The sequence below is a fragment of the Amblyomma americanum genome, chromosome 3, assembly GCF_052857255.1.
Source record: "Amblyomma americanum isolate KBUSLIRL-KWMA chromosome 3, ASM5285725v1, whole genome shotgun sequence".
NCBI classification, from domain to species: domain Eukaryota; kingdom Metazoa; phylum Arthropoda; class Arachnida; order Ixodida; family Ixodidae; genus Amblyomma; species Amblyomma americanum.
In genome coordinates this window covers 29,582,106-29,609,297 of record NC_135499.1, presented here as the reverse complement: position 1 = coordinate 29,609,297, position 27,192 = coordinate 29,582,106, and the positions used below count along the sequence as shown (strand labels likewise).

General features: G+C 47.1%; 1 protein-coding gene across 10 annotated transcripts in view; it reads left to right on the top strand.

The window, feature by feature from the left end:
* Positions 1 to 27,192, top strand: part of Lrch (Leucine-rich-repeats and calponin homology domain protein) — a 314,440-nt gene that overhangs the window by 104,943 nt on the left and 182,305 nt on the right. For 5 of the 10 annotated variants that reach the window (XM_077657188.1, XM_077657195.1, XM_077657193.1 and 2 more), the window contains exon 7: positions 22,626 to 22,715. The exons of the other annotated variants lie outside the window; for them this stretch is intronic. In XM_077657188.1, the coding sequence (XP_077513314.1) occupies positions 22,626 to 22,715 (90 nt within the window). The remainder of the gene's footprint in view (positions 1 to 22,625; positions 22,716 to 27,192) is intronic. 10 annotated transcript variants of the gene reach the window in all.

The following is a 27,192-nucleotide window of genomic DNA, read 5'->3' as shown; positions in this document are numbered from 1 at the left end:
GAAGGCCACACACTTCCAAACAAAGCACCGGATAACAAAGACCAAATGGCGCTGGGCAAGGCACCGTGAAAACTGGAAACAGAAAGCAGCGGAAACGTCGTGTTACGCAACAATGATGATAATGGATGTGGTGTGGGAAAAACTAACTGGCACCATATTGTAGCACTTTGTGGGACTAAGCGCGTTTTTGGTGCGTTTTAGTTTTTCTTCTTCAAATTTTTGTGGCCCGGAAGTGAGGGGTGTGGGCTATACACGAGGTGGCTTATACACGAGTATATACGGTATTTAAAAGGAGTATGCATCTGCCGACGGTGGAACAAAACTGAACATGTTTTGGCAATATTAAGAGACATTAACCACTGTTTGCACCAAGTTTCGATTCAGTTGAGATCTTGTTGAAGAATGTCAGTGTCAGCACTGTCAGAGATTGGGCAGTAGATTACACAATCGTCAGCAAATAAGCTGATGGTAGAGGAAATATTGGAAAGGAGATCTTTTATGTAGATGAGGAAAAGCAAGGGTCCTAACACTGTACCTTAAGGAACACCTGCAATGACTGGGCTACAAGGAGAAGAATAACTGTTACCATATACAAATTGCTGTCTGTTAGTCAAAAAGTTAAAAAGCCATCCCATCACTAACAGATTAAGTTTTAGGCACGATAGCTTTAGTAGCAGCCTTTTCTGCGGTACTTTATTGAAAGCTGTTTTGAAATAAAGGAAGAGAGTGTTAGTAGTAATGTTTCGTTTAAGATTGGAGCTTAGGTCGTTAATAAAGAAAGCTAATTGGGAATCACATGAACATCATTTCCAAAAGTCATATTGGTTAGTATGAAAAAATTTTACAGTGACAAGGAATTTGACTATGTTGGAATAAATAATATATTCCATTATTTTCGAATAGACGCTTGAGAGGGAAATGGGGCAGTAATTTTTGCATGAAACAGGTGAGCCCTTTCCGGGGACTGGAATGATCTTACAAACTTTCGAATCGTGTGGAAGGACACCTGTTGATAAGGACTGCTGAAAGAGACGGCACAATATTACGCTTACAATATTTTTAGTATATTGAGGATTTTAGAATTTACGCCGTCAACACCAGGTGAGGATGTAAGTTTCAATGATGCAATGAGTTTCATGATGCCATTAGCATCAAATCTGATCTGCGGCATAACTGGGTGGCCGAGAGCTGGGAATTCTGTATGTCGCCGTCGGGTTCGCTTGTAAAAACTGAAGAAAAAGTTATTAAGAGCGTGGCTAGATTTGTGTTTCAGGATAAGGTTGTTGTCATCGTCATGTAATGTTAGAGGCTTAAAATGTGAGGGTCTATAGTTTTCCAGAACTTGCGAGGGTTGGTGTGCAACATGGAAGGTAGGATAGCCGAGAAAAACGTATGTTTAGTTCTTCCTGATTAAGATAAGAATGTCTTTTCTCCAGAATACTATCTTTCTATGCGCATGCGGTGTTAAACCGTTTTGTGGATAAAAAAAAGTTTTTTTTTTGTTTCTGAAGCATTTCAGCTCCTTGTTGAACCAAGGTGACAGCGGTTTTCGGTGACTGTGGTAGTAGTAACACGTTTGTTTATCTATTAGTCGATACGTCTTGTTCCTGAAAAGGGACCAATTAACATTGATTGATTGTTCTGAAAAATCTCTGAGGAACCACCTGCAGAAATCAGCATGCGGTTCAGAATTAATGGCTGCATAGTTGCCTTTGTCATACAGTGTTAAGTGTGTTTCGTATCTTTTTGTGTGTACAAGAGTATGTGGCTTGAATTACGAAATGATCACTGAGTCCTGGTAAACTAAGTGGCGACAAGGCATTCTTAGGGCACGCAGAAGGGGAAGGGGGACGCAGGTCTTAACATGCGAAAAAATTGCGAAAAGTCAGTTTTATAAAAAATTGCATTTTCGGCATGCATATGCACTCATCTTTCTCTGTTCAAAATATCAAAGTCCTATTCATCTAGAAATACAAAAAAATCAGAAGTTTTATGCGTCTGCGTGACTAAAAAACGATTGAGAATGAAGAGACGAAACCAGAGTTCACGCTGCGCGCTCCACTCGTGCTCGTCTGATCGCGGTCATTTGGTGTCGTTTAAAAGCTTGCTTCCTCCGCTTTGTTTCCTCCTTCAAAATGACACGGGTCAAGCGGTGCGTGCCTTTCCCCGCTGCGTGGTTGCTCACGTCATTCCAGCGCCGATAGCTCGCGCGTGCCGAGAGGGGGGACACGAGGTGAGGAGAGCATCGGCGACACAATGCAAAGAGTCATCCCCAGCAATGGAACATGCGGGAAGGAGGAGGTGCCTCCACGAGCGGCTCGACCGTGTGGAAATATGGGGGAGACCAGCCTTCCGCCCTGCCCGCACTCCCACTCCGAGGATGCAGCGTTCCCGCTTGCTAACCGCGGATGGGGTTCGTGCTCGAGGGACAAAGGGAAGGGACGACACAACATGAACACTCATATGCTATTTATTACACTTGCAATTAATACACAGAGCGGACCAGCTAGCTACAAAACATCGAGGCATTTCTCGGAAATAGAAGGCTACGTAAGAAGGACTTCCGACTTACCGGCTGGGGCAGGGGCGCAACTTCGGAAGTATCGGCGGCGAACATTTGTATGCGCCGACAATGGCAGCCGGGTTTTCCCGTGCGCGCCGCATTCTTGGGGCAAGGTCAATCCCTAGCGTTTGCAGTGGAAGGAGCTGAGAGCGTGCATTTGCTGCGCGCGCTTCGTTGCCTGGAACCAGAAGCCCACCGTCTAGGTACAACAGATCCCCGTGCGCTTGCCGTGGAAGGTGACGAGAGCGTGCGGCTGCCACCGCTCACGATGCTGGCCGGATCCCGAAGAGCTCTGGCCGGTCCCGCAGAATTCCGCGTAACCTACGAGGTGGCGCTCCCGTCGCCATTCCCTTTCTCTCATGAGGGAGACTTCCCTCCTCACCCAGCCGGGGCTTTCCCGACGCACACCGATGGAGATGGTCGGCTGCATCGAAATGGAGGGGGAAAACAGGTTTCCACAACCGTGTGCACTTTCCTCTCGCCTGTGTTGCCTCAGACTCTCCACTCTCCCACTCCACTCAGTGGTGTTGTGCGAGGTGGTGGTGTATGCAGCTATGTTCTTCGCATTTATGACTTCGAGTAGTGGGGATTTACTGTGAACACTTCCAAGGTGGCTTCACCCAAATTGGTCTATTTTGGTTTCTGTTGTGCATTGCCATTTTGAGTCTTCACACGAAACCTGAGCATAACAAAAACCTGGATGCAACGAAAAATCATGGACTTCTTTCAGTACCCTTATATCCAGGCGAAACTGTACTAATAAAGTATTGCCATCGCCTTGGCTGGATTTGAAGTCCACAAATTTTGCTGAATTCCTAATGACTTGCACTATCCTGGTCGCAGGTAGTTTGTGGTATATTGAGTTTTAGCTGACATATTCAGAATCCAAAGACAGTTTTAAAAGTGGGAAGGAAATGTCATCATTACTTGAAAATATTACATTGAGGCTACTGACCGTTCATCTTTTAACTATGGTCAAAATTCAAATGCAGTTTCCTGAGCTTTCTTTTTTGGCAGCACCTGGTGACACACATCTGCTACCCAACAGTAACGAAGTGTCAGTCTAGGTAGTATTGCACAACAAACCTTAAGCTACCAGGCCATTGCTCTTGCAGTTTGAAGAGATGTCCCAGAATCTCAGCCTACTAGACACATTATCAGGCACTGTGCAAAAATGAGATCCACTACCTCCATGGAACATTTTTTTTTTTTTCAATCTGTGATTTCACTCTTACACAGTTCCACAAAAGACATACTCCACGACAATATATCATGCCAGAATTTCTTGTACTCCAAGAAAAATATGATGGCTTTGTGAATTTTTATACAGATGATTCGAAAATGGATGCTTACCCGCTGCGGTGGCTCAGTGGTTAGGGCGCTCGGCTACTAATCCGGAGTTCCCGGGTTCGAACCTGACCGTGACTGCTGCATTTTTATGGAGGAAAAACGCTAAGGCACCCATGTGCTGTGGATGTCAGTGCAGGTTTAAGATCCCTAAGTGGTCGAAATTATTCCAAAGCCCTTCATTACGGCACCTCTTTCTTCCTCTCTTCTTTCACTCCCTCCTTCATCCCTTCCCTTACAGTGCGGTTCAGGTGTCCCCCATCTTGAGGCAGATACTGCACCATGTCCTTTTTACAAAAACAATTTTAATTTTGTTGCAAGCACAGTGGTATGTGGGAATTGGGAGGAAACGGTATGACTTCCGCAGTGTGCATCCAACTTCACTGTTGTTATGCCATTTGTGTAGCCATGGAAAAAACAGTAAATGAGAATCTCTACAACAGTATTATTTACACAGACTCGCTAACTGCATTTGCAGCTCTTCACTCTAGAAATGCCATTACTGCGCTGCTTGGTAACATCATACACAACAGAACAAAGCCACAGCTCAAGGACAAAACATAAAACCCTGCTGGGTTCCAAGTCATGTTCCAATAAAAGGCAATGAAAGAGCAGACTTTGTGCTGCTCAATCAACCTTTTGGAAAACAGATAAAGAAAAGTAAATATGCCTTTTAAGGACAGCATAACCTTAGTACACCGTGCATTAAGAAAAAATTGGCAGTCAATCAACCTTGTGGAAAGCAGGTAAAGAAAAGTAAATATGCCTATTAAGGACTGCATAACCTTAGTACTCCCCGCAGGGGGGGCGCCTGCAAGCTGGGCGCCTGCAGCTTGCAGGCGTCGGTGAGTGGCAACACCGCGGGTTCCCTAGCATCCGCAGGGACATCCCCACAAGGGGATGATGGTGAACCGAGCATCACCACAGACCCGAGCACCCGCGCCTAGCCGTGCGTGGCATCGCCATGTCCGGGGAAAAGGGGATCCTGGTGGTTGAGCCAATGCCGAGCGTTTGGACCATTAAGGCCTCTTGGCGGAGGCAACACACCACTTTGGCCCCAGCTTCCTGCAGACGGCACCTCCGGCCTGACCCGACCAGGGGGAATCGGCAGTCGCCTTTTCCTATCCTCCTCTCCATCTTTCACTTTCTTATCTCTGTCTCACAACTCTCCTATATCCTACTCACTTCTTGGTTTTTCCTGTTTTCCTGGCGGCGCGGGTTAACCTTGTGTGACCAACTACCCTGAGTTGAGTCATATTTGGTTATAGTTGAGGTGTACAGCTGGCGTGGCAGGACTTGCTTTCAAGTTCCTGTCCCGTCCCCTTGTTGGACTCCGTGGTGGGAGGCTGGCACCATGACCGAAAAACTAAATTCTTTTATGGCTCCACCCTTCTCCAAACCTGATCACTCTCTAAAAAGAGGGCGGAATGAAGCAGGTGATTTTTTCTCAAAAAAGAGACAAACATTCTCAGTTTCACGTAATCCACAGTGAAGGTGACGGAATACAGGCAAGAATAATATCCCCATTCCTTGTGTCAAAATGCTTAACCGATACCTTGGGCCCTGGCTACAAGGTCTCAAAAATGTCCAGCTTCTTGAACTGCGCGACAGCATCCAGTGTTCCAAACTCTCCAACATTGCGTCTATAGGGGACATCTCTGTCTCTGTAACCCCCCACCGATCTCTAAACACAGTCCGAGGTGTAATCTCTTAATCAGACTTTATCCACATCACAGAAGCTAAAATGTTTGAAGGGCTTACCGACCAGAATGTAATCGACGTTCACCGAATCAAGATCCGCAGGGATAACAAAGAAATAGATACCAAACACATGGTCCTCACCTTTAATACCAGTAGCTTGCCCGAAACGATCGAAGTTGGATACTTGAAAGTCAACGTCAGACATTATATACCCAATCCCCACCGATGTTTCAAGTGTCAAAAATTTGGCCACGGCTCACAAAGTTGCCGCGGCCGCAAAACCTGCGCGAAATGCGCTTCAAAAGACCAGCATTGTGAGGAATGCACATTGGCACAAGAATGCACATTGGCAAAAAAACAACAAAATAAAGCTTGGGGCTCTCTGCGTCGGTATCCCACAGCGGAGAACTTGATTGCCTTTAAGAGGGCCAAGGACAGAGCGCGATTCGTTCGAAGAAATGCCGAGAAATCCTCGTGGCAGAAATATGTGTCCTCAATAAACAGCTCAATAGCCTAAAAAAAAATGTGGGAAAAGGTTCGTAGATTCAGTAGTGACCATACCCCTTTCACACTTCCTCTATTGACTACACCCGGGACACAAGCATCATTAGAAGAACAGGCCAACATACTAGGTGAGCATTTTGCTGAAGTTTCCAGTTCGTCCAAATACACAAACACGTTCCAGAAGCACAAAGCAATAGCAGAAAAAACTTCCATTTGCAGCAGGTATGCACGAGGACTACACTCAACCCATCACACTCCAGGAATTGATTAGGGTATTATCTTCTGGTAAAAAGACAGCAACAGGCCCAGATAATGTGCATTACGCTATGCTCGCCCATCTCTCTGAGGCTGCCGTGCAGGCATTGTTGAACTTCTTTAACAAAATATGGACAACTGGGAATATACCTGAGGAGTGGAAGAAAGCAATAATAGTACCTTTTCTGAAACCCGGAAAACAACCAACAAGTCCTAACAATTACAGACCGATAGCCCTCACCAGCTGCATCGCTAAATCTTTCGAAAGCATAGTAAACATTAGACTGACCTTCACCCTTGAATCTCGTCGACTCTTAGATGTACATCAATGTGGATTTAAAAAAGCATGCTTGGCCACTGATCACCTCCTCCGCCTAGAAAACATCATCCGGGAGGCGTTCATCCACAAACAGCACTGTATCGGGGTCTTCTTCGATTTGGAGAAGGCCTATGATACCACGTGGAAGTTCGGCATCCTACATGACCTAGCAGAACTAGGGATCCGCGGCAGGATGCTGAACTGCTTGAACGACTTCTTGACTAACCGCACATTCAGAGTCCGTCTAGGAGCAACCCTGTCAGTGACATTCACCCAAGAGAATGGCGTACCCCAGGGATGCGTTTTAAGTACGACACTCTTCATAGTAAAAATGAATTCTTTAGCCAAAGTAACTCCAAAGTCCGTAATGTATTCAGTTTATATAGATGACTTACAGATAGCATACACTTCTTCCAGCATACTGTCCTGCGAGAGACAAATGCAAATCACACTAAATAAACTGGCTGCTTGGGCAGAGAAAAATGGATTCAAGTTCTCTCCTCAGAAAACAGTAGCTGTTCTGTTCTCATTACGACGAGGCCTACAGGTCGATCCCAACCTGTGCTTGAATCAAACCACACTGCCAATCAGACAAGAGCATAAATTTTTAGGCGTCACTTTTGACAAGAAACTTGCATTTCTACCACACATTAGCAACCTTTGGAAGAAAGCATCCCAAGCCCTCAATGTATTAAAGGTACTCTTGCGTAAACGGTGGGGGTCCGATAGAGCATGCCTATTGCAAATATATCGCTCTTTGGTGCGCTCCAAGCTGGACTACGGGTGTGTGGTATATGGTTCGGCAAGAGCATCCTACTTGAAACGACTGGACCCTGTTCATAATCTTGGTTTGCGCTTATCAACTGGAGCGTATAGAACATCCCCGGTGAATAGTATGTTGAAGCTAATGAGCCCACACTAGAGGATAGAAGAGTCACACTGCAAGTACATCCTAAAAACCCGTTCTCTTCCTAAACATCTCTGCTATCCCATTGTTACCAAGTGCCCATTGAGAAGATTATTCAATAATAAACCACATTTTATCAGGCCAATAGTAAAACTTCGTTAATTCGAACTCGAGGGGGACCGGAAAATTGTTCGAATTAAGCGGAGTTTGAATTAACGAGCGGGCGCTAAAAAAAGCGGCCATCATGCCCGGCAGCACGGGCCGAAGCTAAAACAGGCATATCTGAGATCGTTATCACTTACTACACATTTGCGGCGGGCGATTGCGCGAATTAAAATCATAGAGCCCGAATGTCGAAGGAAATAAAGTTAATTTGTTTATGCGGTTGGAGCTAACATCAAAATGCATTCGCGTAAGTAGCAAGCTTAATGATTAAATATGACACTATGCTTCAAAAACATGTTTATTAACAGCAGATTGGCAAAGCATATCAAAGAGAAAAATAATCGGTGATGCGCATTTGTTTTCGTTTTCTTTGCCGTGACTCGACAAGCATTGTCTCCAACTTGCCCAACAGCTCCAACGCAGCGTCCGAATTATCATCGGCGGAGAAGTAGCGCACAGCCAAATCGAGTGCTGACGCTGTTTCACATGCACTCGGGGGTGGCAATGGATCGTCGCCTCCGTCGGACTCGTCGCTGTCAGCTGTGCTCGCCGCGCCCGAGTTGTGCGGCATCTGGTCACCACAGGCCGCTTCAATAATCTCGGCATCGCTTAACGGCCCCGATGTCTCCACGCCGCTGTCAACGTCTACAAAGCTCTGGAAGTCAACACCCTCCGATAAAGCAGCGTAGGCAGGGTGCAGCGCGATGGAGTCATCACACTGAGCATCCAGCTCTGCCGTGCTGCAGGCTTCTGGGCCTTCAATGAAGCCGCACTTTCGGTAACAGTTCGCGACTGTGTCCGCCTTGACAGCATTCCACGATGTTGCCAGCATGTGGCAGGCTCCGAGGAGATTGACGTCGTACGATTTGCCGCTGTCCATACACACAAGAATCTGCTCTAGGAGGTGGCGCCTGTACAGTGTTTTGAGGTTTTTAATAACCCCAAGGTCCATAGGCTGCAGCACAGCCGTAGTGTTTTTCGGCAGAAATGCCAGACGGATCGCCTTCAGTCCGCTGATGTCGCAATGGGCTGAACAGTTGTCGACGAACAACAGAACATTCCTGTTCTGTGCCGCGAACTTCCTGTCGAGTGTGCGCAGCCAATTTGTGAAAATTGCTCGCGTCATCCACGACTTTCTGTTGAAAGTATAATCAACAGGGAGAGTTTTTAGCCCTTTAAAGCAGCGAGGCTTCGCTGCTTTGCCTATAACTAGCAAGCGGCACCGTTCCGTGCCAGTCGCGTTTGCGCACACCAACACCGTCACTCTTTCCTTGCTTCTCTTCCCGCCTGAACACGTGTCGCCTTTGTAACTGACAGTCTTGTTCGGCAGCAACTTAAAATAAAGCGCGGTTTCATCTGCATTGAACACATCGCTGAGCGAGTAATCGGCAAGGTAGTCCTTTAGTTGACCTGAGATCCAATTTTGACACGTTTCTTCATCGACTGCGGCTGCCTCTCCACAAACGCTTTTAAACGTAAGTCCGTGACGGGCCTTGAAACGCGACAACCAGCCTTCCGACGCGCTGAAGTCACTTATGCCCATCTGGCTGGCGAAGTCCACTGCCTTTGCGGCAATTATTGGTCCACTTAGCGGAATGTTCCTGCTGCGAACGTCCTTAATCCATGCCATTACAGCATCCTCCATCTCTGGATGAGCCGATGTTCTTAGTCGTTTCCGCGAGGGCTCCATCTCCTTTTGATACGCATTGAAGATAGAGTCCTTGTTCTTGAGGTATGTGGACAGCGTGCTTTTCTTGACTGCAAACTTCTCTGCGATCGCTGTCTTTGTTAGGAGACCACGTTCGACCTCCTGTAATATCTCCTCCTTCGTCTTCAAATCCTTTGCGGAGTACTTTCCTCGGTTTGCCATGATTCCCACAGTCGATGAGACGTCACCAGCGAGATACCAAACAAACGAGGAATATCACGCAACACAAACTTCGCTAGACACCGCGGCAACAAAGACTAGGCGCAAGAGGGGCCGGGTGCTGCGTGCAGGATGAAGGAAAGGAAAGAGTCTTCGCTTCCCGAGCTGCACAATAAAAGGGTACCGGAAGTCACGCGTTCTCGCAAGGGCTACTGGGAGAGTTTAGCCGACAGCGCAGCCAATAGAACGCTGGGCGCAGCGGCGTCGTCTGCTGCATGGGCAGGCGCGCTGGGACGGCGCCCAAGTAGAGGGAAGCGGGGGAACGGGGAGGGGAGGCCCGCTTGATTGAAACGTTTATTTCCATCAGAAAAAAAGCGCGGCTTCAAAAAAATGTGACGTAACCGCCTCTCCCGAGTACTTCCTTCCTCCATGGTCGCGTGCATCTCCAATGGTCACGACCGCCTCGGCGCAGCGGAAACCTGCAACGGCTTGCGCCGGAGCCACCGTGGCCGGAGCATAGGCGGCGCCCGCGGTAGGGTGGCTACCCGCGTGACCGCGCGTCAGCCAAAAATAGACAAGCCAATGCTTCGACGCTCCGGCAGCGAAAACCTGCTACGGCATGCACCGGAGGATTGGTTCGGGCAACGAAATTCACGTCTCACCTCGTGCGTGCTGGCTTATTTTTTTTCTCATCATTCTGCATTTTTTAAAAATTTTCAGCGCATTGTATTTGCTACGAGTGGACTTCTATATGCGAGGAGCAATGCCAGCCATAGGCGCCTAGTTTGAATTAACCGACGTGGATACCGGCATATTCGAATTATCGGGAGTTTTGACCCATTGAAATACACAGGGCTTTGCCGGGACCCGGCCGTCAGTTCGAATTAACCGGAAGTTCGAATTAAGCGATTTCGAATTAACGAGGTTTTACTGTAATAATGCGCTTTGAAGATAAATGTGAAGAGTTAGCAGTGCTGGACGCCGTACCGAATATTGCACAAAGACCTGATTATCTGCCACCATGGTACAGCCTTCTTCAGTGTGCGACTTCACACTGACACACGTAAAGAGAGAGGAAATGCCACACGAGCACATACTGCAAGAGTTCTTTGCACTACAAGAAAAATATGACACCTGCACTGAATTTTACACTGATGGCTCAAAAACAAAGTCATGTCGGAAGTGCAGTAATTCAAGGAAAAAACGAAAAAATGATACGATTGCCACAGTATGCATCGGTATTTACTGCAGAGTGTTATGCCATCGTCGTGGTTGTAGAACAAATAGTAAAACAAAACATAAAAAATAGCATCATTTACACCGATTCACTGAGTATGCTCCAAGCTCTGCACCCTACAAATGCTGCTGAACCCATAATAGGAAAAATCATACATACCATAGTTAAAATCACAAAGCAAAATCATATTATATTCTGCTGGGTCCCTTGCCGTGTTGGAATTTTAGGTAATGAGAGAGCAGATGCTTGCGCAGCACAAGCTCGAATTGGTCATATAAAACAAGTTAGCATACCACAGAGGGATTTTTCTAAATTACTGCACAGTAAACTCAGAAATAAGTGGCAGGTTGCAAGGGACGAACAGACAAACAACAAACTACATTCTATAAAACCCGTTTTGGGAGAATAGAGATCATGTAAACATCGGGAGCGTTTTACAGAAGTTATTTTGTGTCGACTACGCATTGGACACACACACCTTACACACAACTTCTTACTGACAAAAAAAGACAAACCTCTCTGCGAAATGTGTGGCGATGAACTCACGGTAAACCACATTTTAATTGTATGCACAAAACTGGAACACCTGTGGAAAAAATATTTCACAACATTCTACAATGAATACATCCCACTACACCCCATGTTACTTTTAGGAGATCAAGCACTGGTTGATTTTTCAAGCATTTTTAAGTTTCTCAGAGAAGCCAATGGTTTAAACAAACTTTAGATATAGAAAGCGTAACCTTTAACAAAAGCTCTAACCGTGTGTTTGGCGCATCATAGCCTCAGTTGCTTTTGCGCCATTAAAATCAATATAACTAACTATAACCTTAGTACACCGTGCATTAAGAAAAAATTGGCAGTCCACTTATAACAATAAAGTAAATAGCAAACTACACTTGCTAAAGACAGTTTTAGGTGAATGGAGGTCTTGCACAAACCAGAAATGTTTCAAGGAAGTGATTTTCTGATGACTTCGTACTGGCCACACACAATATCTCGTAACTTCATACTGACTAAACAAGACAAACCCCTATGTGAATTATGCGGCGATGAGCTAACAGTAAACCATGTTACATTTTCGTGCAGGAAACTGGGAAAACTAGGGAAAAAAACGCTTTGCTATGTTTTACATTGCACACATACCATTCCATCCAGCATTGGTCTTAGGTAAAGGCAGTCTTGTTGATTTGTCCTGTGTTTGTTGGTTTTTAAGGGAAGGAAATGCTTTAAACAAAATATAGATTGGAAAATTTTATTAATTTATATGAACAGACTTCTAGCCTCGTATTTGGCACATGATAGCCACAGTCACTTATGTGTGGTAAGACCCAACACAACACACAACGGGCCCTCGGCTGAACTTGCACGCATGGCTACTTGACAACATGAAGCATGTCTTTATGCCATATTTACGGCAAGTTTCGGATTCCATTAGGAATGTGGTAATATGGTATCGTGTGGACACACTATTATCTCCCTTGATCAAGCTTTCTCCGGCCTGTAGACCACTACTAATAATACAGAAAGAAAAACCAGCAAAGAATGCAAAGTCAAGCCCAATTACAAGTTTGTGCCTTGCAAACTGGAGCCATATATCATGTGCCCTTGAAATGTGGTGAACGTAATCTGTCATGCATGCCATTGCTTTGATGTGAACGTAAGAACATCACAGGTCGCTGTCAGCTTTCAGGCCATCACTTATGTCAGTGTATTGTCAAAATCTAAACTTTCAACCAATTTTCTTTGCGGTAAGCATTTCATCCAGACAACCATTAGTGTACCCTTGAAATCGAAGCATTCTACAGCCGAGCCCACATATAACGTCCCCACTTAAGACGAACTTTCGCTTATAACGAACAAGACCTGCGCGACCGTTTCAATGGCACTAAATCATACATATAACGAACGTCATTAAGTCCTGCTGATCGGTTACAGCAAACAGACGGCGTAAACTCGGCGCCGCAATCTGAGATAACCTGCCTCCGACCCCTTTGTGCGCCCCGCGCGTGGTATGTTTTCCCGAGTCTCATTGCAGGCGAACTGCCCGCCCCGTTTCGTGCCGCTCTCAAGCGAGCTACCCTTCCCCACCGACATGCCTTCCAAGATCGCCCTCCCTCCCCTTCTCGCAACTCAGCTCTCCTCCTCACTATCTCACAAATTCGTGCATAGCCTCCGCTATCAACCGCACCACCACCAGTGCTGATCGCGGAGGCCACACTCCGTGAAGCAGGCCTTCCGTGGGAGCCAAGAGGTGGCTGCACAGACGCTCACGGACGCCCCTCATTGGTCTCTCCGCTGCCGCTGCATCTGTATCGTTGGCTTGATTGCCGCCTGTGCGCGTTGCACTTCTACCCCATCGCGCACTTTTGTCACTCTTGTTGCGGTGCGGACGTTGCGTTGGCTTCGTGCAAATCTCGGGGCCCTGGTTGCAATTCGGGATGGCGCACGGGAACACCATGCCCATTTCTATTCTATTCAGCGGTAGAGATGATGAAAGCAGCCTGGGCGGAGGTCATGGCCACTGCCGAGCGGAACTGCTTCCGCAAGGCCGGCATCATCGACGCAGTGTTTGATGCTGAGCCTGATGCTTCGGAAGATTACCAGCCGGCGGCGATTTGTGGCAGCGCGTCTTTGACTCCGACATGGGGGGTCATGGTTGGAATGATTTTATTTCTGTCGATGACGGCGCCGACACCGCGGAACCGTGCACGGACGAGGGCATCATTTCTGAAGTGCGGGACGAGAGTGACGCGAAGGAATCAGATGACGATGAGGAGAGCTTCAGACAACTTTTCAATGCCAAGGGTCTCGGCGAAGAGCATGCTTCTACTTTAAATAAAGAAACCTCCCTCATCGGATCTGCGCTGCAAAAATAGGCGTCCATGACGGACTGTTTCTCAACGCAAAAAATTTGTGTTTTGACAAGCAACTGTCTTAAAAGCCGTGGTCCACTTACTACGAACTTCGGGATATAATGAACGGATGCCGCGTGACACTCATGTTCGTTATAAGTGGGCTCGACTGTATATAGCATGAAAATTCTGTCAGTTCTGTCAGTCAGCCATTGATTAAATGGTACAGATTAAATGGTACAGATTAAATGAACTACCTTGCATCTGCTGCATGTGCAAGGGCTTTTCTCATTTTTAAAAATTTTATAAGTATATTATGCATTTATTAGCTTCCTTGTATTTCTTGCTCCTTTCTTGGGATGTGCAAAACTGTATTTTTCAATAACATAATTCAGCTGCGAAAAGCACTTACTTTATCACGTTATTTTCGTGCTTGTTCCGTTACATTCTTCCTAATGATGAACTATAGTCTCGGGAATTCACTTTCCGCAAAACAAGGGTCCCATGCAGCACATAAAATTCTCTCTCTTATTTCTAATGGATCAATAGGTATTTGAGTTCAGAGGAAGAGAAGTAAATAATAATTTAATTTGACGAGGTTGTTCTGAACATTTCCACAAGCATAATTTCATAGTTCTTTCTATGGTAGAGCAGAGCTAGGAGTTATTTATTTATGAATACTGCAATCCCACAACGGATTTAGCAGGGTGGGTTACGTAAATACAAAAATTGAAAATTACAAGTACAAGTGTTAAAAATATACTCTGCAGCAGATATTTAATATACTATGCATGTATACATTTGTTCCGCTATATATACTCCAACAACAACGGGCACCCATCTGGGGACAGTTGTATACCGAATTTGGGAGGCAAATAAAACCCTGTGGGTTTTGGTATAGAAATAAAACCACAACTACATAATAGGCAAACATTGTATGCATGAAATTACTAATTGAAGTGTTACCATATCGCACCGCAAGTCAAATTCAAGGCGCCCACCCTGACCCTCCAAACGAAGCAAATTTCGTTTGGGAGGTATCTTGAGGGTGTGCAACTCGGCAATGGGTAGACGTGCATCATAATTTCTCTGATAGATGGCGCTCGGCAAAAAAAAAGTAACGAGCATTAGCTGTTCGGTTTACTAGATGAAGAAAGCGAAGAAGAACGCCTAGCTCACCTCGAGAAACGGAATGTAATATACACTTTGAAACGGGGTGGATTGTCACCATTAACGGCTATGCGTGCACGCATTCCGCCTTGCGGAACGATTGCCACCTAGTGCCATCTATCAGAGAAATTATGATGCACGTCTACCCATTGCCGAGTTGCACACCCCCAAGATACCTCCCAAACGAAATTTGCTTCGTTTGGGGGGTCAGGGTGGGCCTCGAATTCGGCTTGCAGTGCGATATGGTAACGCTTCAATAAGTAATTTCATGCATACAAAGTTTGCCTATTATGTAATTGTGGTTTTATTTCTATACAACCCACAGGGTTTTATTTGCCTCCCAAATTCGGTATACAACTGTCCCCTGATGGGTGCCCGTTGTTGTTGGAGTATATTGCCACCCTGCGAGCGCCGCCATGCGGCCGAGCGGCATGTCTGGGCTCGTGTGGGAGCGAAGAAGAGGACGTTCCCGTTCGAACGCGCGCTGCTGGGGTTTTCTGGCCTTCGGATTAACAAAAGCCCTTTTTTTTCGTGCCGCCCTTTGTTTGTCGGCGACATTTTGGTGGAGCCGCTGGGTATCGTTCCATGAACGCTCACCCCGAGGGCAACTCTGACGCTGATCAGCGACGCTTGGACTCAACACCCGTCCATAAAGCGAGCCGCCGCCTGCGAGGCCTACAACCCGAGTTCGGCCAACTGACAGCGCCGGTAAGGGCCATGACATCCACCGCGGCTAGCCAGACAAGTCAGCACTCCGGGAGTGCCCCGCCATTTGTCCTTCACGCACCTCGATCGCCGCCACCGTTCCACGGGGACAGGTTCGAGGACGTCGAAGACTGGTTGGCCAGCTTTGACCGAGTGGCGAGTTTCAATGAGTGGGACGGCGAGCGCAAGCTGCGCAACGTCTACTTTGCGCTGCAGGACTCGGCCAAAACGTGGTTTGAGAACCACGAAGCTTCCTTTACCACCTGGGAGGCTTTTCGTCGAGAGCTGCTAGCGACATTTACCAGCAGCGAAAGAAAAGAGAAAGCGGAAATCGCCCTGCGCTCGAGATCACAGCAGCCGAACGAGGGCGTCGCGATGTTCATCGAGGACATGACGCAACTGTTCAACCGGGCCGACCCTGCTATGCCCGAAGCCCAGAAGGTACGACACTTAATGCGTGGCGTAAAAGAGCAGCTGTTTGCCGGACTGGTCCGTAACCCGCCACGAACAGTGTCCGACTTCACCAAGGAGGCAATGGGTATCGAGCGCTCTTTACAGGAACGGGGCGCCCACTTCGGACGTCAGGCTACTGTAGCAGCCTCTTCCCAGTCCCAGTACACGCCTACGTCGCTGCCCGCCGAGGACCTTCGGGAACTTGTAAGAAGCCTGGTGCGCGAGGAACTGGCGAAACTTCGCTTTGAAGCTCCACAGGTCAGCGTCGCTGCCATTACGGACGTGGTCCGCGAAGAAATCCGACGAGTTGTGCAGCCACCCCCAGCTCCACACCCGGCGCCCTCCGTTATGACGTACAGCGAGGCGCTACGAAGTCCCGGGCCAGCGATGCGAGCCTTTTCCCCCATCGCTCCTGTGCAATACCTGCAGGAGCCAATCGCAACAGCACCCTCCGTGCGGCAGGAGTTCAGGCCCCCCGTGAGCAAAGCGCACGTTTGGCGTACGCCTAACAATCGGCCGCTCTGTTACCACTGCGGAGAGCCTGGCCATATCCTTCGCCACTGCCCCTACCGCAGGATGGGTTTAAGGGGGTTTTCACGTGACTCACCTCGACCACGCTACGGTGAAAGACCACGGGATATCGAACAGTACTTGGCTGAAAACGTGCAATCTTCGACCTCGCAGCGACGCCAGTCCCGATCGCCATCCCCAAGGCGGTTCTCTTCGCCCGGCCGCCCGTCATCCTCTGGCCAGTTCAGAGGTACGTCCCCGCGCTGGGAAAACTGAAGACGGCGTCCTCTGGGGGTAGGACCGCCGCTGCCGCAGACAGTGAACAGCCTCCATCCGACGATTTTATGCGACGATCCCACCGCCGACCTCACCGACAACCTCAGCGACGACCCCATCGACGACGGCACCAAAAACCTCGCCGACAAATTGTCAAACAATTGTTTCCGCCGCCGAAATTCTTGTTGCCGCCGATGGCTATGACGTATCTGCACTCGTCGATACCGGAGCCGACTTTTCTGTCATGAGTAGTAACCTAGCCGCAACCCTCAGAAAGGTTCTAACACCTTGGCATGGGCCGCAGATACGCACAGCTGGTTGCCATGTGGTAACGCCGGTTGGCGTCTGCACCAGCCGTATAAAGATCCGCGGTGCAACTTTCACAGGCTCCTTCGCCGTGCTACGAGAGTGCTCTAAAGAACTGATTCTCGGCATGGACTTCCTTAAAGAGTATGGGGCGGTCATCAACCTGCATGAGCAATTGGTATCGTTTTCGACACAGCGAGCCGTTGATACCGACCCCGAGCCGCACAGAGCACCATTACGCATCTCTGATGACCACACAACGATACCGCCGAGAGCAAGCAAGTTTGTCACAGTCCAGTGTGATACCAGCTCCGGTACTCGGGGCATTGCCGAAGCGAATATGTCGCTGCTACTGTCTCGGCAAGTTTGCGTTGCTCGCGCCCTTGTCGACCTTGTTCACGCGCGTACCACGCTCTTAGTGACAAACTTTAGTTGTGAACCCCAACATTTGACGAAAAACACGGTGATTGCCCATTTTGAAGAACTTGGCGAACATGCCGGCCAATGTGCCTTATCAACAACGGCTCCCGAAATAGCCGAACAGGACACTGCAACAGCCATTAGGACCGACGTGAACCCTGACCTTCTGACCAATCAGAAACGCCGCGTGGAAAGCCTTATTGACTCTTTCCGCGACTGTTTTGCATCAACATCCAAGGTTCGCCAGACGCCAATAACTAAGCACCGTATTATCGTCGACAGTGACCAGAGACCGCTATGTCAGCGTCCTTATCGTGTTTCGTCGAAGGAGCGCGATGCTATCCGCCGCCAAGTTGCCGAAATGCTCCACGACGACGTCATACAACCATCGACGAGCCCCTGGGCGTCACCTGTTGTCCTCGTCGCAAAGAAGGACGGCAGCCTACGGTTCTGTGTAGATTATAGACGCCTCAATAACGTTACCAAAAAAGATGTCTATCCACTGCCGCGCATTGATGACTCATTAGACCGCCTCCGCCATGCTACCTACTTTTCGTCACTCGACCTTCGTAGCGGTTATTGGCAAATCGAGGTCGACGAACGTGACCGAGAAAAGACCGCCTTCGTTACTCCTGACGGGCTGTACGAATTTAAGGTGCTTCCTTTCGGCTTGTGTTCAGCCCCTGCGACGTTCCAACGTATGATGGACACCGTATTAACTGACCTGAAGTGGCAGTCCTGCCTTGTCTATCTCGACGACGTCGTGATTTTCTCCGACACGTTCGAGGAGCACCTGAAACGTTTGCGTGCCGTCTTCGAAGCAATTCGTTCTGCGGGTCTGTCTCTCAAGCCTGAAAAGTGCCACTTCGCATTTCGGGAGCTCAAGTTTCTTGGCCACATTGTGAGCGCTCAGGGCGTTAGCCCCGACCCAGAAAAGACCGCCGCTGTTGCTGCATTTCCCCAGCCAACAGATAAACGAAGCTTGCGGCGTTTCCTGGCCCCCTCGTCTGCCCCAGGCGCTGACCAATTCGTTCGCGATGCAGAAGCCGCTCGCCACCTTGCTCGACAACGCATTCGCCACCAGCAGACAACTGACGCCCGGCGTTACAACCTCCGCCACAGGGAGGTGATTTACCAACCCGGCGAGCACGTCTGGGTATGGAGCCCTATACGTGTGCGCGGTCGCTCTGAAAAGCTTCTGCGGCGCTACTTCGGTCCCTACGAGGTGCTACGTCAACTCAGCGATGTGAACTATGAAGTGTACCCGCAAGGAGTTGTCCGGTCTTCTCGCCCGCCCAAGTCTGAAGTCGTCCACGTGTCCCGCATGAAACCGTATTACGCCCGTTAGCCCCTCCCGGAGTTCACATTCAGTGCTGCCGCCACACGCCATCGCACTTTCGGTGTCTCCACACTCTTTATCCCCCTTGCCGGAGGCATCGAGGCGATGCCTCTTGAAAGGAGGGGGGCAATGCCACACTGCGAGCGCCGCCATGCGGCCGAGCGGCATGTCTGGGCTCGTGTGGGAGCGAAGAAGAGGACGTTCCCGTTCGAACGCGCGCTGCTGGGGTTTTCTGGCCTTCGGATTAACAAAAGCCCTTTTTTTTCGTGCCGCCCTACGTTTGTCGGCGACAATATATAGCGGAACAAATGTATACATGCATAGTATATTTAATATCTGCTGCATAGTATATTTAATATCTTAATTAAACTTATTTTTGGAATATGGTGGAGTGCTTGGCTTGAAGCACTCTGGCAAGGGTCCGCCCGGTATTGCACTGCCTCCGGGATCGGTCCGGGGCGGCATGGTATTGCACTGCCTCCGGGATCGGTCCGGGGCGGCATAATAGCACGTGCCTTTTCTTTCTATCTTTGCTCGCCGATGATCGTTTAACTCTCCTACTTTCAGCATGCGGCAGCGAGCGTGGCTCTGCTTGAGCCAGTAGGCAGGCCCGTGCGCTTTCCTTTTCTTCCTATCAGCAACAGCAGTAGCAGTAGTACATGTATAGTGGTCCTGTAACGGGATAGTTTTCCTACCTGTTTTAGGATATTTTTTGGTCGCAGTTGGGGGGAAGGGATGAGAGGGCACAACCAATTTTAATGGTCGCCATCTTGGATTCGAAAAACCAGAACTATGCTGCCATTTTGTCCCCTGACGTCATACTCACATAGTTCCACCTCTATCCACCATATTGGACCGGGACGTCATCATTGGCACATGGCAGGTGCCTGTTTCTACAGTGCTATTGTAGATGGCGCTGTTTTCTAGTTGCAGCCACAGATGGCGCTTTGATCTCAGTGTGGTAAGAGACCCCACGAAATCTTGAAACGTGATGAGTAAGAGCTCACGCTCTTAAAAGCTTAGATATAAAAGTCACTGTAATGAACAACCGCTCATCGGCAATAAACAGAGAAAATGATACGTAGGTCTCAAAAGCTCAGGAAAAAAGCTCACACATCAAAATAACAATATTAATTAACCCCACCCCGTGATCGCGTACGCTACCGAGCGCTCGTCGGCCACGGCGGGCCTTGCTCTGAGGGAACAAAGGAACGACACATTGGCTGACACAAACAGGCATTTATTGCTACAGAAACAATAACGGCAGCTAGCAACAAGGTACGCTAATGAATCGAGGACGTCCTACTCACCAGCAAGGTTCCGAGTGAATGTTCGCCCGCGCTAGGGCAAGGGATATATACTCCGAAGGCCGGACGGGACGAGTACGGGAGCCTGTCTCCCCGTCGCTTCCTCGCCCCGCCGGCGAAGAGCAGAGCCGCGAGCGACACGTCCACCCGTGCCGACGATCCCAGCCGAAGCCCCCCTCTCCCGCGCGCTGGCTTCGGCAGTCTCCCGCGCAGCGATGCCGGCGCCCTCTCTTGCCAGTTAATGTAACTGACAAGGAAATGCGCTCAGCCTCGCGGGAAAGCAAACTCAGGGGGCTGCAGGGCAGGTCCCCACAAAGTATAACAAAATGCAACAACAAAGCAGAAATTAGGGAAAACTTAGACTTCTAGTAAATGATGCCACAGATCGCTGTCAAATTTCATTGTTGGTAAGCCGGTTCCAGTCCATTACTGTTCTTGGGAAAAAAGAACATTTCAAGCAATTTTTACGAGGGCTAAAAAGGGTAATTGTGAGATTGTGTCGCTGCCTAGTGTTGTAACCTGAAGGGAAAGATGATTTCACCAAGGTTAATCTTAAAATGACCGTTTACAAGTTGGTACAAAAATTTGAGATGAGAGACTCGACTCTTTTCGGTTAATGGTATCAAACCAGCCTTATGCAAAAGGTTAGTCGCTGATGTATGTCCATAACTATTGTAAACAAAACTGACTGCTCTTCTTGTATTTTTTCAATTTTATCAATATTTGTTTTCATGAACGGGTCCCAAATTACGATTGCATAATCTTGTAATAGTATTTTGTTTATAGACTATTAAATACAGGTGCACCAATTCTGCAATTTTAAACACAAGGCTAATCTGGCCTGCCCCTTAACAACACCACCACTGCTGCCGCATTATCTACATGTCCTTGACAAGAAGTGAAATGTTCATGCATGTTACTCTGTTAAAGGAAGTGGTACAAATTTTTTTCCTTCAAAAAAATTACATTGCTTGGGTTGTCGATTACCCTAACCGAGAAAATTGTAAGACTACCTAGTAATTGGCAGGCAGTGGCCTAGAAATTTGAGCATGCGCCTTGCATGCGGAGGGTGATGAGTTCAATGCCCAGCACTGCTGGGTAGGCACCAGCTTTCCACAGGCCTTGTTTCCAGCTCTTATGGCACCAAACGCTTTGGAAAAGAGCCTTTGACCAGAAAATTTCTTCAACAGGCCCGTGATTCATTCTGTTATCCAAAAACTTGAATCTGCTTTGTGCGATAAAACCCAATTGTGGCCCTTTTTTCAATATATTCAGGCAGGAAAACTGCTGTTCCTTTGCCTTGGGCAGTACTATTCAAGTTAACCTACCCAAAATCAAATTTACATGCTGCAATAGAAAGCTGTACATTACATAGCAAATGTTGGTTTACCTCACACATAGCAGAGCCATCAAACATAAAAAAAAAAAATTTTCTCACCGTGACCACTTATCTTTCAACTGTTGGCCCTCAAGCCAACCGCGTCACCATATGTAAATTTTGAAAACAAGTATACTGGTACCTCTGCTTCAGCCTTACAGAACTTGGCTGACAAATGATATATCATGCAGCCCCATGATTAATAAAGAAACTAACTTCAACAGGTTTTCCAGTACAAGAATCTAGTCTGTGAACACTAAGAATATTTGCTGTAAGCGTCCTTGTATTTCCCGTGTTAATATGTGACGTGTGCATTCCGGTTTTTTCACATGTCCTTTGGTAGGGAAATGTGCTATGTGTTTTAATGAATATTCGTGAAAGTTTGCAGACGTGGTTGCATCTGACACTGTTGTTTCTCTCTTCTACTTCGTGCTCTGTATGTAATTTTTTTTACCTTTACTGCTTGCACTTGCTGTTGTGGTGTAACGAAATCTAACACGGCTTAATTGTCCTACCGTAACGCAACACTCCTGATACAGATGGCTTAGTATTCTTATAAACTAATACAGCACACACTGCCAATATTGGCTTTCATCAGACCCATACAGAGCTCTGGTATGATATGAAATTACAGAGCATTCTGACAGGCTGACCAAACAAGGTGAAATAGAACTGTTAATAAGCGTAGCATTCACACTGCGTTTAGAGTACACTCAGAATTGTGCTTAATGTACAACAGACTGCTCTTAAACGGAACTTGAAGGGGATTCAAAAAGTGTTCCATTTATCAGAAGTTTAATTTAAGCAAAGCATGCATATTTCATGAAGAAATATTTATTTACATTGCCCCAGCCCTTACTGATGTGGGTGTGAAGAAAAAAAGGTATCAATTGTGGTCTGTGTTACATTTTTCAGTTGCTTTTTCACAAAGTAACTGTGCATATTTGAAAGGCTTTGCAAAAATTTGTGCACCCTTCACGTTTGAAGTAGTGTTGCAAAAGCGCAACTGCATCCCTAGCTGCGCTGTTTGGCACTGCACAGGGCACAGGGTCCTCGTACTCATCACTGGAGGAAGAGAGGTTCTCGGCTTGCACTTCTGCAATAATTTCTTCAAGGCTTTACTCGCGACAGGTGCGTACTTTTGTATCCATGTCCTCATAGTCCTTTCGTGCGAAAAATTTAGTGTATGCCTCTTCATCAGCAGTACCTGCCTCTTCATAGGGTATTGGACTGTGTGCTTCGAAGCCTGCATGGTGGAAGCACCTCTGCACTGTTGTTGCCTGAACTTGTTCCCAGGCGTGGGCCAATATACGGATAGCAGACAGCAAGTCAATGATATAATCCTTTCCACTGTCAGCACAAAGCAACATGCGGTGAAGCAGTTGGCGGCGGTAGTGGACCTTGATTTTCTGGATGACTCCTTGGTCCTTTGGTTGGATCACAGCAGTTGCATTGGCAGGGAGGAATTCAAGGCTGATGGACTTCAGCCCTTCCACCTGGCCATGGGCAGGGAAATTATCTACGATGAAGACAACTTTCCTGCCCTGCCTCGTAAACCTTGCGCCCTCCTCCCGCAGCCAATTTTCGAAAATTGCCGTTGTCATCCATGCTCTCCCATTCACAGTGTACGCCAGAGGAAGATTTTGAATGCCCTTGAAGCAACGTGGGTGTCTCGATTTTGCTACCACCAGCAGCTTTAACTTTTCATCGCCTGCCATGTTAGCACCCACCAGCACGGTAATGCGCTCTTTGCTGCGCTTCCCACCTGTACAGGCTTCGCCTCTGTAGGCGAGAGTCTTCGACGGAAGCGCCTTGTAGAAGGGGCTCATCTCATCAACGTTGAATACGTCTCGTGGCTCATAGGTGTTTAAAATCTCCTGCAGCCATCCGCATTGTCAGTCCGCGCAGACTTCTCTATTCACTGCAGCACTTTCACCTGAGATGGTTTTGAAGACTAGGCCATGGTGTTTTTTAAATCTGCTAAGCCATCCATAGCCGACGCTGAAAATCTCAACCCCCATTTACAGGGCTATCTCCCGCGCCTTCTGCTCCAAAATCAAAATGGGTCCACTTATGGGAAAACTAGCACTCCGCGCAAGTTTAAACCATAGAAAAGGAACCTTTTCTAGTCCTTCATATGGCGTCGTCCTCATACGCATCCGATTTGAAGCGAAGGTCCCAGACATGACAGCTCCCTGAATGGTGTCCTTGTTTTTCATGATCTGCGAAAGCATTGACTTCGGGATGTCGAACTTCTTCGCGAGTTCTGTTTTAGAAAGGGAACTTTGCTTAAGCTCCTGCAGAATTTGTAACTTCTTTTCAAGCGAGAGCGCTTTGTCTGGCCATTTCTTAACGCTCTCCATCACGTCGACACACCGACAACACCGATCGCATGTAGGCCTAACGCAGAACGACAACAAAAACAAAATGGATCGACTTACTGGATTGGCTTGTCCTGGCTATATTGTTGGCTGCGAAGAATTTGTTCATGGTTGCGAGACTGCCACTGACATATGCAAGCACAAATATGCTCGGGAGGATTCCAAATTTTTAACTTTCGTGCCGTTTAGCCGAGGGTAACACGTTGGTGTTGTTCCAATTAACCGAAGAATCTTACTGCGGCAGATATACGAAACCAACCAAGTAACCCTGCTTAATTCCGTTTATTCGTAATTTTCATTTAACCGAGTTTTGTTTATTGGGCGTCCACTGTACATGTAGTCTTAAAGGGTGACTGCACCACTTTTTGAGACTTCCGTGCTATTCAAGGATTCGAATCTATTTTGGCTGTAGGTAATTAGCATGCCAAGAGTTTTGGTGCTGGCATTTAAATAGCATCGTAATCGACGATTAAATTTTAGACCTCGTCACAAGACCAAATGAGTGCAGAGACGCTTGGTGTGAGGCCACGGAAGGTAAGAATTCAAATTTCCGCTGTCGTCGACCACACCCTGCCGTGTCTCGTTGGATGCCGCCAAACAATGGTCGGCGGCCTTTGTCTGATGGCATTGGATTTTTTTTCCTTGAAAGTAAGTGTTTATGCGTTGGAATTGTACCAGTACCTTCAATGATATCATGATGCGCCCGCCGCTGCGCGCTGCGGTGAAGCTTGAAGGCCGTCGGGATTTTAGACTGCGATTATGTCAGCATTTAAAATGCTAGCCTGAAAGGACTTCACATGCTTTACCTTCAAGATTCATACATTCGACTTCTTTAAGCTCGCCGATTTCTAAAACCTATGCGGTTGCCCTTAAAATGCCAAATTTGGCTAGTTTATGAAACATGTTATATTTGTGCCATTAAAATGCTGATGCTTGCAATCATCTGCTTCCTAGAAACTCCATTGCTAACGAGTAAAGCTAGTTCAAGGGAGCATGTCTTTTCTAGGCATAGAACTTTCACCCTTGGAACATCTGAATTCATATCATTAGCTGAACTCAATCCATTGCAAGATGAAGATCTCTCCAATATCCCTCCTGTTAGCCATGTCCTCTTGCTTCTAGATGTGGCCACCCTATTCCTGCAATCTTCCTGATCTTATTCACCCACCTGACTCTTTGCTGTGCCTGTCTTGGCTTGGAATACATTCCTTTAATATACTGGATCATCAGTCATCTGTTCTCCACATTACATGCTGTGCACATTTCCTTGATTCCAGCTAGCATAACCTTAACTCCTATTTGTTCCCTAAATCTTATCTCTTCATATCCTTTACTGTTACCCCGTTATTTTATTTCCTATACTTCACTGCATTGTCCTCAATTGAAATTCTGCCCCCCCCCCCCCCCCCCCCCTTTCACCCTCAAAGTTTCTGCCTCACCAGCGAGTGCAAGCAAGATGTTATGCCCTCTTGAGGAATGCTGGCTACTTAGTTTTCATAGCTTAATTGAGAATAACTGCCAAACACCCTACTCTTATTCTCTTAGCATTAAAGCCATACTACGAAATGCCCCAATAAAAGTGAGACTCCCCAGGCCACTTTATTATTCTAGACATTGCAACACCTGTTTTGAAGACGGCGTCATGTGACTCTGCATGCTTAGGAATAAATATTTTTCTCAATTTCATTCTTTTTTTTCTCACACTAAACAGGAACAAGAATAATCTAGATGGTCTTCATCTCAGTTAACACCTGTTAGAAGGTGGAAGTTATCTGAGGCTAAAAGGTGCTGTTGATGCCCAGAACTGCCAAAATTGCCTCTGTTGACACAAACTGAGCCCCAGGGACAGGTCTATGCAGGTGTGGGGAGGGAACACTTTCTCACGAAAGAAACATAGGAAAACCATCCTGAACCCGTTTTTTTAGATAAAAAAGGCACCAAAAATTCACGGTCCAAATGAGATTCCCCCCTTACCCTAAAACCACCCCCTCAAGAAGTGACCCATAAGTCTACCCGTGCCCGTCACATGCCCATATCTGTAACAACTTATGCCAATGAGGTGCATAGCTCTTTTCATGCCATATGCGATTTTTGTTTTATGAAGAAGCATGGAACAAAATTTAGAAATCACAATTTTATTTTTGTCTCATGTAACATATGGTTGTTTTTGCACAGTAATTACAAAATGGTATTCAGAACTTACATTTTCTTTTTATAGACAACACTTTTTCAGCATAAAAATCTGCTCTTGGTTCAGAGACTAGTGGGATGCGGTTGTTTCAATGGAGGTATTTAGTTTTCGGAGATTTGGGCTGAGCCTGGCAACAAAAGATCGCTTTTGCAGCTATATTGTTCCTGCTTTAAATTTGGTGTTGCAGGCATACTTAAGCGACTAAAAGAACTGCAAAGTAAGTCGTATCAGCAACTGTATTTTAGGGCTCTGGGATACAGCAGAAGTGGCTTAGAGCTCAGATATGTAAGGCATTTTCTTTGGTGTGCTCTATCCTTTCAAAGGGTAATAAGGAGGAAATTAATGTTCTCGTGCAATTTGGTGCTCTACCTATGGCACCAGTCACACAGCGTACACCGTACATTAAACATTTGTAAATGCTTCCCTACTTGCGTGTGGGAAGAATGAAGGTAAACTTCTTCACACAAGACTAATTTTCAGCTCCCTAGAAATTGGGGAAAAAATTTAATTCTAAATTGCGTGGTTTAACGTCCCTCAGCGACACATGAGCTAGGAGGGATGCCGTAGTGGAGGACACCGGATTAATATTGACCACCTGGTGTTCTTTAGCTTGTGCATGCAACGTATAGTAAATGGGCATTTCTGAATTCATCCTCCACTGAAGTCCTGCCGCCATGGCCGGGAGCAGAATGACAAGGCCGCTGGCGCAACGCGGCGGTTAAAATAAGGAAAGGGGGTAGAACAGCAACAAAAAAATAAAATGTTGCGAAAGGGATTCAAAGAAGAGAAAAAATTGTGAAGACATTGGTAAGAAAACGTGGTACATAGCCTTTTCTCGTTAATATGCTAGAAGAACAGACTCAAGCATTTCGGAAAGCAGAACTCAAAGCAACCTTCAACCAGTCCAAGCATTTCTCATCTGCGCATACATCCCGCTATGTGCAACCAAGATATGCATTTGGCTCAACACACCATTTCCAACTGCAGTTGTCACTTCATCAGATAAGAAGCAATGATCTAATTACTGCACAAGTAG